The sequence below is a fragment of the Procambarus clarkii genome, chromosome 43 (genome assembly GCF_040958095.1).
Source record: "Procambarus clarkii isolate CNS0578487 chromosome 43, FALCON_Pclarkii_2.0, whole genome shotgun sequence".
Classification (NCBI taxonomy): domain Eukaryota; kingdom Metazoa; phylum Arthropoda; class Malacostraca; order Decapoda; family Cambaridae; genus Procambarus; species Procambarus clarkii.
The window spans coordinates 7,577,745-7,593,529 of record NC_091192.1 but is presented as its reverse complement, the minus strand read 5'-3'; the positions used below and the strand labels follow the sequence as shown (position 1 = coordinate 7,593,529).

The 15,785-nt window shown below is 44.1% G+C and overlaps 1 protein-coding gene across 3 annotated transcripts in view; it reads left to right on the top strand.

Annotated features, from left to right (window-relative positions):
- The window catches only part of LOC123755741 (uncharacterized), a 146,460-nt gene that overhangs the window by 117,689 nt on the left and 12,986 nt on the right, over positions 1-15,785 (top strand). For all 3 annotated transcript variants that reach the window (XR_011221961.1, XM_045738491.2, XM_069300017.1), the window contains exon 4: positions 7,542-8,177. Coding sequence is in view for 2 of the 3 variants with exons in the window: in XM_045738491.2 (XP_045594447.2) it covers positions 7,542-8,177 (636 nt within the window). In the remaining variant the exon portion in view is untranslated. The remainder of the gene's footprint in view (positions 1-7,541; positions 8,178-15,785) is intronic.

Here is a 15,785-nt window from a genome sequence, read left to right as displayed (position 1 = left end):
CTTCCTTGGCAGCAGCATCCGCACGCTCATTTAAAGACACACCAATATGGCTGGGAACCCAACAAAACTCAACCGACTTAAATTTACTGTGAACGAGAAACAGCCAATGCTGGATCTCGACAACTACTGGATGAACCGGATTAAAGGACCCGAGAGCCATGAGGGCACTACGAGAGTCAACAACAACCACAAAGGAAGACTGACAACGAGAAAGCAGGAGACGAAGAGCATAGAGAATAGCATAAAGTTCCGCTGTAAAGATGCTAGTCTCCGGAGGCAAGCGACACATATAAGTGCGATCAGGAAAAACAACAGAGTAGCCAACACCGTCCGCTGACTTAGACCCATCGGTGAAGACAGAAACGGAGCGGGAGTGAGAAGAAAAGTGCTCGAGGAAAAGGCGTTTTAGAACTGTAGGAGGGGTAAAAGCTTTAGTGATACGGGTCAAGGATGTACAAAACCGCGGAAGAGGGACCCTCCACGGGGGCAAAGAAGGAACAACACGAGGAGAAACATCAGAAATACGAACGGAAAGAGAATCCTGTAGGCGAGATAACCGGACAGAAAGAGGGAGGTGGTGAAGAGGAACAGGAACCGCAGGAGGGGTAAAAGTTAAAGCACGACAGAGGCAAGAGGAAGGATGTTGCAAGGACCGCGCAAGATAGCGAAGACAGTAGCGATCACGGCGGTCCTGGAGAGACAGGAAGCCAGTGTCAACATACAAGCTAAGGATGGAAGTCGAACGAAAGGCACCAGAACTGAGGCGCAACCCAGTATGGTGCAAAGCATCAAGACGGCGAAGAGTAGAAGGAGAAGCAGACGAGTAAGCAGGGCAACCATAATCGAGCTTAGACAGGACGAGAGAGGAATGAAAAGCAAGGAGAGTGCGCCTATCTGCCCCCCAAGAAGTATGGGACAAGACCCGAAGGAGGGTAAGGGCCTTAGAGCACTCAACACGGAGGTAAGAGATATGGGGAGACCAAGACAAACGAGTGTCAAGGAATAACCCCAAAAGCTTCGCGGAATCTTTGTATTCAAGGGGATGACCATAAAGTGACAAAGAGGGACGAAGAACAACCCGTTTCCGCGTAAAAGTCATGGCACAAGTCTTAGAAGTAGAGAACTTGAAGCCATGACCTGTGGCCCAAGACGACACGGCATCAATGGCAAGTTGAAGCCGGCGTTGAAGGAGAGACGAATCATCACCCTGACAACAAAGGGTAAGATCATCGACATAGAGAGCGGAGAAGACACCAGAAGGAAGAGAGGAAAGAAGACCATTGAGGGCAACCAGAAAAAGAGTAGTGCTCAGAACACTACCCTGGGGCACACCTTCGTATTGCTGAAAAGAGGGAGAGAGAGAGCGGTACCAAGGCGCACCCGAAAGGAACGACGAGAGAGGAAGCTGCGGAGAAAGAGAGGGAGATGACCACGAAGGCCAAAAGAATGAAGTTGAGATAGGATATGATAACGCCAAGTGGTGTCGTAAGCCTTTTCTAGGTCAAAAAGGACGGCAACAACGGAGGTCTTCGCAGCAAAAGCAGTACGAATATAGACCTCCAAGTTCACCAGGACATCTGTCGTGCTGCGGCACTTGCGGAAACCAAATTGAGAAGGGGAGAGGTGGTGATGGTGTTCCAGGAACCACATCAGACGAACGTTAACCATACGTTCAAAGAGTTTGCAGACACAACTTGTGAGAGCAATAGGGCGAAAGTCCTTAGGGGAAGTACCCAGAGACCCCGGTTTGCGAACAGGGAGGACAACGGCATCGAGCCAGTCCTCAGGGACTGACGACGACTCCCAGATCCGATTATACAGACTCAGTAAATACCGAGACGTGCACGGAGGGGGATCGCAAAGCATCTCATAATGAATGCCATCGGAGCCCACCGCCGTAGAACCGCAGAGGGCCATGGCAGACCAAAGTTCAGAGAGAGAGAAGGGATCGTTATAGGGAAGTCGGAGATGAGTGCAGAAATCTAAAGGATGAGATTTAAGGACAGGTTTACGAAGAATAAATAAATAAATGTTTATTCAGGTAAAGTACATACATACAAGAGGTTATACAAAAATTGATACATTTATAGATAGAGCTAGTACATACAATGTCTAAAGCCACTATTACGCAAAGCGTTTCGGGCAGAAAAGAGAAAGGAAGAGAAAGCGGGACACTCGGGGGGGGGGGGGGCAGATAAATGGAATTAACCATGTACCATTTCTTCACAAAGATACGGGCAGCAGAACAATGGAGAGACAATGGAAAAAGGGGACAAAGGGAACAGTAGGGCGAATCAAGAAAGCAGAAGAGTTAGAAGCCCCAGCAACAGGGGGGGGGGAGGAGAAAGGAATAGCCACGGAAGCGACCAGGACAAGCACCAAGCATCGGCTCCTGGAGACAGACACAAAGGGGCATAAACCGTGAAATCAGAAGTTGGAGTTCAAGGAAATTGGCGTAATAACCACGAATGTTCCACTGAAAAATAGACAACGACAAGAAGAGAAAGGACAGCAACAGAGAACAACGAAGAAACAAAGGTGAAAAGGGAACACAGCACGTTAAAAAAGTGCTGGATCAGGGTCAGGGTCAGCGAAGTCAGGGTTAGGGGGCATGGGTAAACTGAATAAAGATAGAGGGAAGGGAGCGGGAGGACAGACCAGAGGTGGACGCACAGGGACAGGAGGAGGAGGAGGAGGGGGGAGGGGGGAACACCGAGGGGTCAAGGACAGCAGCAGGAGGGGCAGAAACCAGGAAGTGCACCTCAGCAAGGGCAGCAATCGAGGGGAATGCGGGGAGCCAAAGAAACCTCCATAGCAGGAACAGGGGGAGCAACCACCAAAACGGGAGGGGATGAAGCGAGAGTGTCAGAGGTAGGGGGCGAGGAAGAAAGAGAAGTCTTTACTCGCTGGGCAAGAGGAAGGAGAGGAGCCAGGCTTTCGCTTCTGACTCAAAGAGACAGGCGTCCCAGCAACATTGTACTGGGCAGTGGATGCTTTGTACCAGCCAGTTGTCGAGATAGGCCAACACCCAAACACCTAAAAGATGCAGACGGACCACCACGACCTGAGTAAGGTCACGGTGGCCCATCCAACACACTCCAAGACGACCTGACAGGGTGCAGGAGAAAAGGCCTGCCCTGCCCTGCCAGCCCCAAACCTCCTCAAGGAGGAGGAGCCACCCAACACCACTGCAGGCCGCGAGAAACGACCCAAAAAGTCTACAAATCGTGAGACCAGGCGTGAGTGAACAAAGCAAGCTTCCCCTCCCCCCCCCCATTGCCCCATCAATGGGGCGAACTGCAAAAGGGCCGACGCTTCTTACGAGAACCCGACCTGCACACAGAGCGATCACCACGCTGACCAGACGCAGACAGTTCTGAAGGCAGCGCCGGCTCTGATACTGGCACCTGCGGCCTACCCCAATGAACAGAACCCCCAAGCCCCTGGCACAACTCTTCTGGAAGGAACCCACGTGGAACCCCAAAACAACCAACAAGTCGGACATCAGACGACAGGCGGAAGAAGCCGCCCGCATATACTGCTTGACCGCAGAGTCTGCAAATAGCAAGGGACAAAAGGGCGAAGACAACCTAAGAGCCAGGGCCAAACCGGATTCCGAGGAGGAAGCGAGCACAACCTGCCGACACGTGAAATGCACAGCACTCATTAAGGTGCTCAAAGTTGCCTCCCCAGGTAAACCTGGACCACCGTCACTGCCTCGCGCCACTCAAGCATGCGGGTACGACAGAAAGCACACGAAGCATCCAACGACAACAATGGGCAGTCTGCCAGCCAGGATGGCTCTGGAACCTCATAACAAACTCAATATGGAGACGACGACCCAAACCTGAAGTTAGACAGATCCATTATAGAGGCATATTCTGGGTCGTGCAGAAGGTAAGCCACAATGGTCGCCCGTGCCTCAGTAAGCAAGATACGGGAAGCCAAAAACCTCTGGAAAGACGGAACAGAAGGACCCACAGGGACACAGAACCAAACCTGGGGAGGAGCCGAACTCAAATCCAACTTGTACGCAGAGGGGGGGAAAGGAAAACCCCACTTCTTGTAACAGTCAGCTCCGCTCTGAGGGCTGGAAAACCTACGTGGGGTTCAATCGGACCCAAGGCCCCAAAGTCAGCTCCTCCCCCGACCCCAAGAACCTCTACATCAGGCCCTGAGGGCGAGTCATCCTCCAAGGCCCCGGCCTCACAAGAAAAAGCAGAAAGAGAGGGGGGCCCACTGGTCAGACCCTGGCACCAAGGCTGGAGTAACCGACTTGAATGCCTCGGTCACCACCCCGGAAGGGGCAGCCCCCGAAACTGCCCGAGTCTCAGAAACCTCTAAACCCCACCCTGACCCCAAAGCCCTCAGATGCTTCTGAGCCAGAAGAAGGAGGGGGAGGGGAGACAGAACGAACCACAGCAGGGAAAGAATGAGGGGGGTGCGGACTGAACCAAGGCTGAAGCGACCAACACCCCTAAATCTGGGGGTTCCTATAAGCAAAGCGGGGCAGCCTCGGGACATCCATGGAAGCAACCAACCTAGCACGTTGCAGCAACCTAAAATGAGTATGCAACGCCTGAGCTGCCTGCACCGGAATAATGTCATCAGTTGTTTGGGTGAATTGTGTCACAAACAAGCAACAATGCTCACAGGACTCCGGGTCGAAGGCGTCACCGACCCAACAGGCAGCATGCCGGAGGCGAAAACAATGAGCGTCACCCCTGAGACAAGGAGACAGAGCAGCCCTTACACTTGCACAAGGCGAAAGGGGACCCCCAGGAGTCTTATCCATCGGACCCCTTGCTACCCCATGGGGATTCCCAGGGCTCCTAGATTGGTACAGTATTGCTAGGGGTAAGCCCAGGCAGGGTACTGTTAACTGGCACCCAAAATACCAAACAAACTGCTAAAGCTGAACCCCTAGGACGTGTCCACTCACTGGGGCCAAACAGGGGGTACCACTGAACAACAGAGGTCAAGATCCTAATATAACGGGGCACTAGGAACACCAAGGCAGAACCAAATCAACCCCCCTCCCTCCCCCCACCAGGCAAAATAAAAAAGAAAAGAAAAACCCGGCAAGAGGACAACGTACCCAGGCGGAATAGAGCCGGCCGCTGCGCAGTGCTCCGGACCCCTACCAGTGTGAAAACTACCTCTTACCCCAAGGTAACCAGAGAGGAAAACCCCCAACACATTCGGGGTGATCAATCACCGAGCAGCAAAAGACCAACAGAGGTAGACCCAAGGTGACTTGTGGAAGATAACCCTAAGCCCCAAGGGCGATACTTACAGGGCACTCAGGGAAGGGAACCCTGAGCACATGCAGCCTGAGTTCCTTGGATTATTATTCCCAGCTCGCACGCCACCCTAAGAGCAGTACTGAACACAAGGCACAGCACAACAGAGAGAATCCAAAGCTGGAGCCACACGACCATATCACCTCACATCAGCCTCAGAACTGGGGTGTGGATCGCCGGCGAGCAGGTCTGGGGCTCCTCCTTCCCCTTCCTAGGGAGGAGGGAGCTGCGCAGATGTGCGGCACAACTCTTGTGACATCATGCTCATTTGCTGATTTTCATTGAGGAGTCCTGTCCACTAGTTTATTTTAGTCATTTTAACCAGAATAGGGGTTTGTTTTGGGGTTCTTAACCTTCTAGGTGTCTGTCCCAGAGGATGGCAGATATAGAATGCTCCAAAATCCCATGTGCATTTCTATAGGCCATTGCTCCTCTTGCCTTTCTGAGGGGAGCCAGGTTCTGGCTCGTGGTCCCCAGTAGGCCTAGAACTCCATTCACACTGACCGATGCCAAAGTTAGGGATATACATATCAGCCTGGATAGCTCTGGGGAGCCATAAAGGGCTTTCCCCCATCAAGATGATGTGCTGTGACTTGTATATTTGTTTATATCTGATATGAGAATAAGGATAAGCAGTGGTGCATTAATTGTACCCTGAGGTACAAAGCTTTTAACTGTGCTTGGACTCTTATTTTATTTGAATAACTGTTACTCTTTGCATTCTGTTTGACAGAAAATTAAATATCCATCGTCCTACTTTACCTCTTAGTTCTATTGACCTCATTTTCTGGACTATCACTCCATGGTCACATCTAACAAATGCCTTTGCAAAAGTCAATGTGTACCACATCTGCATTCAGTTTTTCTTCTAATGCCTCAGTGATTTTTTCATAGTGGTCAAGTAACTGCGAGATGCATGATCTTTCTGTTCTAAATCCATGTTGGCCCGAGTTGTGGAGATCATTATTCTCCATAAACTTGAGATCTGATTCCTGATCACACTCTCAAATACTTTTACTTTGTGGCACTAACGTCCCACATTTATGTCTCAGAGTGTATTTGGTCTAGGAAGGTTAGGTTAGGTTAAGTTTTCTTTTCAACATCAATACAGAACATTTGTGGTTTGTCCAAATTCAATAGTACCGATTTCTAATTTCTAATTGCCTTTTACATTATGTACAATGATCCTCATTGTTAACATAAATACTACCTAAACAGAAGGATGGGCTTCATATGTACAAGTATACAAACTCTAGTGCAACCCTTAACCATTAATCCAGAATGCTCCAAACTCAGAGCCTTGTAGGGAAGTCACAGACCCTTGCACTACTCTGGACAAGGCACACCCCTTCCCCACAGGAGGCTGGCCTCCATGGGACAAAAACCCAAATCTACCTACCTGACTACTTGGCTGTGGCCATCTGTTACTATGAGGGTTATAACCCAACAACTGGCTGGATCATTTACCAAGTCATCTGCTACACTGTTTACTTTCTGTGAACCTTGCAGTTGTCTGTTTTGCTTCACTTTTCTTGGGGTTTGTTTCTTCAGTGAGGGAGATTATGAATCTCCTACTTCCTGCACCGCTGTTAGGTAAATAGGGTTTGGCCTCCAGGAGGCTATCAAGGACTTCTAGGAGTGATGTGACTTGTATGTGTTTAGCTATCTCAGTGCATTAGATACAGGAAACCACTGTTTGGCCCTTTATGTAAGGTAAAGAATAGCAGACAGTCAACCTCTAATCCTTCTCCTCCTCCTCTCCCAAAATGTGGTAAATATATTTAGGAGCTTTCAACCTATACTACAAACTTACTGTGCATATTTTCCCCATAAAGTTTAACCATTTTTTAAAATAAAAAAAAATAAAAAAATAAAATGTTTATTTAGGTAAGGTACATACATAAAGTAAATTTTTACAAAGATTGGTTGACTTATAGGTAGAGCTAGTACATACAATGCCTAAAGCCACTATTACGCAAAGCGTTTCGGGCATGATCAACTTAAATGACAAGCTATATAATATACAGTATTTAATATACAGTATTATATACAAGCTATATAATATACAGTATTAATATACAGTATTTCTAATTTTGTGTGCTAATTTTCTCTTTTTAACTCCAATTGAAAGCATTTTCATGAAACTGTATTTGTGGACATATTAAAATATTTACCACTGTAATTCTGTGTTTAGATGTCTACTACTTTTTTGACTAAAGTTACACACATATCTTGCAGAAATAAGAATGGACAGCATGTTGGAGGTGTGACCATTCCAGGCGAACAGAGTGGAAGCAACAGCCCACCAATCGTAGCCAGCCTCTCGCCTTCCAGCATCGGCTCCTCAGATCATCATCCATACCGTAACACACCAGGGGATATATATCACCGCCAACCCATATCACCTGTAGCAACTGCTGCCTCAAACTCAGGGAATGATGCAGATTTGACTAAACAACATTTTCTCAGAGTTCATCACCATACACACTTTGCACCAACACCCAGGAACATATCTTCATCAACAAGGCACAAGATCCCAATGCTGGCAGCAACAGCAACATCCTGGAACAGCAGTATGTCTGCACATGCTGACACAAGTATAACTAGGAGAGCCCGTAAAGATCATAGAGATACAAGAATATCAAGTAGAATGGTTCCAGAACCTGTTGAGGAAGGTGACACAAAGGAAGTGACCTTGGGTGAAGCAGGAGGAACAAGCGAGGACAATGCTGCAGTGGGAGGTGTATGGGAGACAAGAGCTATTGATGAGGGCACAGTGTTGGAGAAAGGTAATCATCGACCCCATTTTTCCGATGGTCGCCCTGATACTTTTGGCCATAGTATAACTGAAGACCTCTCGCATCTCAAGACTGAGTAAGTATTTCTTCTTTTACCTGCCCTTGAGTAATATCAATAATTAATTTCATAAAAGTATAACCATGAAGTTATAGGTAAGTAATTATATTAAGAGCAGCACTAATACCAGTACTGAAATAGGTATTTGAACAAATTCTGTTCAAATTCTGTGGCTGCATGTTGAGAACAAAGAATACTTTGTTCTCAATATGCGCCCATCAAAACTATCACCTGTCAAATGAGAAAATCAACTTTCTTTTCTGTTTATGTGAGGTGTATACAGTGACCAGGTGGAGGGTGAATGAGTGCATAACACAATACAGGGATCCCTCAGTTTAAGAGTTTAATCCGTTCCTGGAGACAGCTCGTAACCTAAAAACTCGTAAACCAAAGCTAATTTCCCTATAAGAAATAATAAAAAATGAATTAATCCGTTCCTGACTACCCAAAACTTCACTTCAAACTAAATTTTATACCTAATTCATCCAAATCTACACTACAAAATTATGTTCAAGTTATTACTTACCCTTGCTGATGACTCCTGTTGGCACATGGAAGATGGTGAGGAGGGGGGAGAGGTGTTACTGTTTTTTCTGGAGTGCTCTCTCTCTGACACATACCTGGTTGATACCTGGTTGATAAGGTTCTGGGAGTTCTTCTACTCCCCGCTTGATGTGTGAGTGTTTGGTCCACCAGGCTGTTGCTTGGAGCAGCCCGCAGGCGCACATACCCACCACAGCCTGGTTGGTCCGGTACTCCTTGGAGGAAACAATCTAGTTTCCTCTTGAAGATGTTCACGGTTGTTCCGTCAATATTTCTTTTGCTCGCTGGGAGGGTGTTGAACAACTGCGGACCTCAGATGTTTATACAGTGTTCTCTGTGTCTATGGAACCTCTGCTCTTCACTGGTTCTATTCTGCATTTTCTTCCATATTGTTCATTCCAGTACGTTGTTATTTAACTGCGTAGATTTGGTACTTGGCCCTCCAGTATCTTCCACGTGTATATTATTATTTATCTCTCTCGTCTTCATTCTAGTGAGTACATTTGGAGAGCTTTGAGACGATCCCAATAATTTAGGTGCTTTATCGTGTCTATGCGTGCCGTATATGTTCTCTGTATTCCCTCTATTTCAGCAATCTCTCCTGCTCTGAAGGGGTAAGTGAGTACTGAGCAGTACTCAAAATGGGACAACACAAGTGACTTGAAGAGCACAACCATAATAATGGGATCCCTGGATTTGAAAATTCTTGTAATCCATCCAATCATTTTTCTGGCTGACGCAATATTTGCTTGATTATGCTCTCTAAACATTAGGTCGTCAGACATCATTATTCCCAAATCCTCTACATGCTGTTTTCCTACGATGGGCACATTTGATTGTGTTTTGTACCCTGTATTATGTTTAAGGTCCTCATTTTTACCATACCCGAGTATCTGGAATTTATCACTGTTAAAATCTTGTTATTTTCTGCTGCCCAATCGAAAACTATATTAATATCAGCACATTTTGCCTGCATACCACTAGGTCCTGGTTGTGGCTCACTGCTTAATTTTCTCACAATGAAACGATCCCTTGAAGATTGTTTTTAGTTTCTTCGCAACATTTGTCTGTAGTAAGGCATCACATTGTCATTGAAAAGATTAATGCAACGGCCTACTACAGCTTTCTCTGGGTGAGTCGTTTCAATAAAAGTTTGCATTTCTTCCCACATCTCACACCACTGCTTAATGGTTGAGGAAGGGGCATTCTCTGTTGCCTCATCCTCCTCCACTGGAGAAATATCCTCAGCTACCTCTTCTTGCTGCTCTTTTTGAAGGGCTTGGAGGTCTTCGGTAGGCAGTTCTTCGTTGTGTTCTTCCACCAACTCCTCCACATCACCACCATCCAATTCCAAGCCCATTTTCCGGCCCAGAGTAACAATTTCCTCAACAATAGGCACTTCATTTACAGGCTTAAATCCCTCAAAGTCTAGTTCTGGCACACATTCAGGCCACAATTTTCTCCAGCCAGAGATCAGGGTTCTTTGAGTCACTTCTTGCCAGGCTTTGTCAACGATTTAAAGCACTACAAATGTTAAAAATGGTGTTTCCAGACTTCTTTGAGGATGAGGTTTGTGGCTTCAGTCACTTCAAAACATTTCTGGAAAAGTGTCCTCTCATAAAGTTTCTGAAAATTTGCTATGATTTTCTGGTCCATAGGCTGAATTAAAGGAGTGGTGTTAGGAGGAAGGAACTTTACTGTGAGAAAATTACTGTATCTGTTCAACAATGCATCTTCCAAGCCTGGAGGATGAGCAGGAGCATTGTCAAGGAGAAGCAGGGCCTTGAGTGGCAAATTTTTCTCCTGCAGATATTTTAGTATGACAGGGCACACCACATCATTCACCCACTCCATAAAAAAAATCCTAGTCACCCAAACCTTATTATTAGCCCCCCACATCACTCACTTTTGGTTTTTCTGCACACCATACTTTTTGAAAACACTTGGATTTTCAGAATGACATATAAGCAAGGGTTTAATTTTCAAATCGCCACTCGCATTTCCACACAGCACAAGCGTAAACCTATCTTTCATAGGCTTGGGTCCGGGCACTGATTTTTCCGCTTTGTTAATGTATGTCCTCTTAGGCAATTTTTTCCAGAACAGTCCTGTCTCATCACAATTAAACACTTGTTGCAGTAGGTACCCCTCAGCCTCTGCAAACTCTTTAAATTCTTCAATAAATCTTTCAGCCGCTGGTTAGTCTGAGCTGGCAGCCTCCCCATGCCTCACAAAACTATGAATGATGCTCCTTTTTTTTAAATTAATCAAACCATCCCATGCAAGTCTATCTTATCTGCATCACTCATTCCAGGGATTTTCTTTACAAGGTCTTCATGTAATACCCTGGCTTTCTCACAAATGATGGCCTTTGAAACACTATCACCAGCTAACTCCTTGTTATGTATCCAAATTAATAACTTTTCCACATTGTCAAGTATTTGTGGTCTTTGTTTCGTGATTGTTGATACGCCTTTTGCCACTTTAACACTCAAAATGTCCTTTTTCTTGGCAAGTATAGTGCATATCGTTGACGTGGATTTGTTGTACTGCCTAGCTAGTTCAACAACACAAGTACCATTTTCATGCTTCCAAATAATCTTTTGTATTTCCTCTATTGTCATCCTCACATGCAATTTCTTGCTTTGTACCTTACCACTAGCTTTCTTGGGACCCATGGTGAGATATATAATAACTTTTATGCTCAACTGGCCTAATATCCAACAAAAAACTGTAAATCCTTGTGAAGAATTCAGGCGGGATGGTCACTGGGCGCTAGGTACTGGTAAACTGAGTCGCGACCGCCGTGCCACCACACGCTAGGTCAGTCCATACACGTATCAACAAACTCGTAACCCGATACAATGCTCGTACCCCGATGCAAATTTTCCAACCAAATCGAGCTCGTAACTCGAAAAACTCATAAACAGGGACACTCATAACCCGGGGTTCCACTGTATACACAGTTTATGCGAGGTGTATACAGTGGCCAGGTATTGGATCAATAAGTGCATAACACTATATACACAGTTTATGCGAGGTGTACACAGTGGCCAGGTGGAGGGTCAATGTTGTTGTTGTTATAGACTCTGCTACTGGGAACAAAAGGTTTCAAGTAGCACAGGCTATGGTGAGCCCGTAGTGAGCTTACCTGAGGGTCAATGAGTGCGTAACATAAATAAATAAATAAATATGTTTATTCAGGTAAGGTATATACATACAAGTGATGTTACATTAATGGATTGATATATAGATAGAGCTAGTACATACAATGCCTAAAGCCACTATTACGCAATGCGTTTCGGGCAAGAAAAACATTAATATCTAGAACTTAATACTAATTGAGCGTAAAGAATAAAAAGTGTTGAGAACAAATACAAATAAAGATAAAAAAAAAAGGGGGAACTTGACTGAAAAAGCAGCACAAATACAATAGGTTGACAAACAGTGTTGATTAAAAAAAGAAAATAACAGACATGGGTTGACAATAGAGGAGTGAGGTAGGTTACAGGGAATTTATTAGGTAGTGTTTAGTTTTTATCTTAAACTGGTTGAGAGAGGTACAGTCTTTAACATGGTTGGGAAGGTCATTCCACATTCTGGGCCCCTTGATTTGTAGAGCATTTCTAGTTTGATTAAGTCGTACTCTAGGAATATCAAAACTGTATTTATTTCTGGTGTGGTGCTCATGGGTTCTGTTACAACCTTCTATGAAGCTTTTGAGATCAGGATTGGCATTATAGTTTAGCGTTTTATATATGTATAATACACATGAGAGAATGTGCAGTGACTTAATGTCTAACATATTCAGAGATTTGAGTAGGGGTACCGAGTGATGTCTGGGGCATGAGTTGGATATTGTTCTAATAGCAGCTTTGTGTTGGGTAATTAGAGGACGTAAGTGATTTTGGGTAGTAGAACCCCAAGCACAAATACCATAGTTGAGATATGGATAGATAAGGGAGTAATAGAGAGTCACCAGGGCAGGGCGTGGTACATAATATCTGATCTTAGAAAGAATGCCCACAGTTTTTGAAACTTTTTTTTGATATATTTAGAATGTGTCCCTGGAAATTCAGCTTGTGGTCAATGAGAATGCCAAGGAATTTGCCATCTAATTTGTTACAAATTTGGGTATTGTTTATTTTGAGATTTATTTGACTAGAGGATTTATTGCCAAACAGAATATAGAAAGTTTTGTCAATGTTAAGGGTGAGTTTGTTGGCAGTTAGCCAAAGATGGACTTTATTTAGCTCAGTATTTACTGTGGCATTTAGAGCAAGGGGATAAGGACTGGAGTAAATGAAGGTTGTGTCGTCAGCAAATAGAATTGGTTTGAGGTGTTGGGAGGCATTTGGAAGGTCATTAATGTAGATGAGAAAGAGGAGAAGGCCAAGTATGCTGCCCTGAGGAACACCAATGTTGATGGGTAGGGTGGGAGAAATTGTATTATTCACAGAAACATATTGGAGCCTGTCAGTAAGGTAGGATTCGAGGTATTGTAGGGAGTGTCCTCTGACTCCATAATGATGTAATTTAAGAAGAAGGTTTTGGTGGTTGACAGTATCAAAAGCTTTACGCAGGTCCACAAATAACCCAACAGGGAACTCCTTTTTATCAAGAGCTGTATGAATCGAGTTAAGCATACTAATAAGTGCATCGTTAGTGTTTTTTTTGGGTCTGAAGCCATATTGGCAAGGGCTAAGTATATTGAGTTTGGCTAGATATGAGTAAAGCTGCTTATAGATTAGTTTTTCAAAAATTTTTGACAAGTTTGGCAGGATTGATATAGGTCTGTAGTTGTTAACATCTGTGGGATCACCACATTTGTGGACAGGCGTTACTCTCGCTTTTTTTTAGAATATCTGGAAAGGTTTGGAGTTCAAGTGACTTGTTGAAGAGCAAAGCAATAGCAGGGGCTAAAGATCTGGAGGCTTTTTTGTAAATTAAAGTTGGTATCTCCTCAAGGGCACCAGACTTGGTTTTAAGGGAAAGGATTATCTCATTGACGTCAGTGGAGTTAATAGGCTTTAGGTACAGAGACTGTGGATAGTTACCTGTAAGATAGTCCTTAATGTCAGTACTGGAAGATGGAATATCATTTGCAAGGGATGAACCAATGGAAGAGAAGAACCTATTGAACTCAATAGCAGAATCAGAGGCTGAAAGCTGACCATCGTTATTAGACAGGAGAGTCGGTTTGTTATTTAAAGATTTCTTTGATCCCAATATTTGTGAAATTGTGCTCCAAGTTTGTTTAATGTTGCTCTTTATTTGGGTAAATTTATCTTCGTAGTATTTAGTTTTGGCTCGTCTAATTATCTTAGATAGCAATAATGAGTAATTCTTTGAGAATTCTTTGGAGACAATTCCTAACCTATACTTCTTCTCAAGGTTGTGTTTTTTGTTAATGGATTTAAGTATTCCCTTTGTAAGCCAAGGATTGTTAAGCCTCTTGCTTGTGACTTGTTTTGTAAGCATAGGACAGTGGGTGTTATAAAGGCTAAGAGTTGTTTGTAGAAAAGATTGCACTGCTAGGTTGATGTCCCCTATGTTACCTAACTCGGACTCCCAGTTGACATTATCAGCAGCAGTTATAAAATTGTTTATAGCAGTTTCATTGTGCAGCCTAAAGCTTAACTCCCTTGTTTCTAGAGGTGGTTTGCTAATGTTAGTTAAGAGAAATGTGGGGTAATGGTCTGTAGTGCTATCGGTGATTATACCTGAAGTAAGCGGAGAGGTTATGTTGGTCCAGATGTGATCTAGAGTCGTGGCAGTGCTATCAGTGATTCTAGTAGGTCTAGTGATTAAGGGAGATTAATATAGTAACACTATATTCACAGTTTATTTGAGGTGTAAACAGTGGCCAGGTGGAGGGTCAGTGAGTGCATAACACTATACAGTGTACAGTACTCTGTTACAAGTGATTTTGGTATCAAATAATGCATGCACAAAAGCATGTTCAATTACAGTGACACCTTGACATAGGACTGCCACTACTTATGAATTTTTCAAGTTACGACCCAATTTTGTCGAAAAATGTGACTCGACTTACAATCGTTGCCTCGACTAGCGACTTTGTTGATACACCTATGGGTCGACTGAGCTAGAGGTTCCTGGTGGCAAGGGCAATTCTGCCTCAGTTTACAAGAGCCGCCCGCTTAGTGATGATTGCGCTTATGAAGAATTTCATTGTACTTGTTTTGTTAAAATAATAGTAATTATTATATATCTCGCCATGGGTCCCAAGAAAGTCAGTGGTATGGTTCAACCTAAGAAAATAGTTGAGAGTAGAGGCAGTAGAGGATGTCCCTTCCTCATTAAGAAAATGTGTGATGTGAAAAACTGCAAAGTTTTGTTGAAAAAACTCACCCAGATAAAGCTGTAGCAGGCCGTTGCATTGACATTTTAAATGACAATGTGATGTCTCACTACAGACATGTGTTAAAAATGTAGGGAAAAAACAAGTGTCTTTAGACAGATTCTTACCCCAGAGAAGTCATCACTGCCTGATACTGTTTGGAAGGGGACTCCCCATCCATTATAATAACACCTCTTCTCCTCCTCCCCCCTCCTCACCATCTTCCATACGCCAACAACAATCCTCAATAAAGATAAGATATACATACTGTATTGTAGCTAGTACAAAAAGAGTGGTATTCAGTATAATATGTATTTTTAATTTAATATTTTTGGGGGTGTGGAATTTATTAATTTAATTTACATTATTTCTTGTGGCAAAATTTGTTTTGAGTTATGACCCGTCATTGGGAATGGATTAAATCCATAAGTGGAGGTGCCTCTGTACTAATAAACCCATAATAATTTTTGCCAAGCATTTGCCAAGACAATAAATAATGTTGAGAAAAAGTCAAGGTTGTGTGCAGCAGATGTCCTTTTGTATTGGACGTGTTCAAGTACAAAATGATTCATTCTAGTGGAGTTCCATTGTACAGTATAGTGTTCCATACAAATTTTATGTAATACTGTATCCATGAAAAGTAAGTTCTTAATAATGTCCCTTTTTTGCAGTCATACATTAATTTTTTGTCAGCCACTTCACCCTTCCAAGAATTTTTCAAG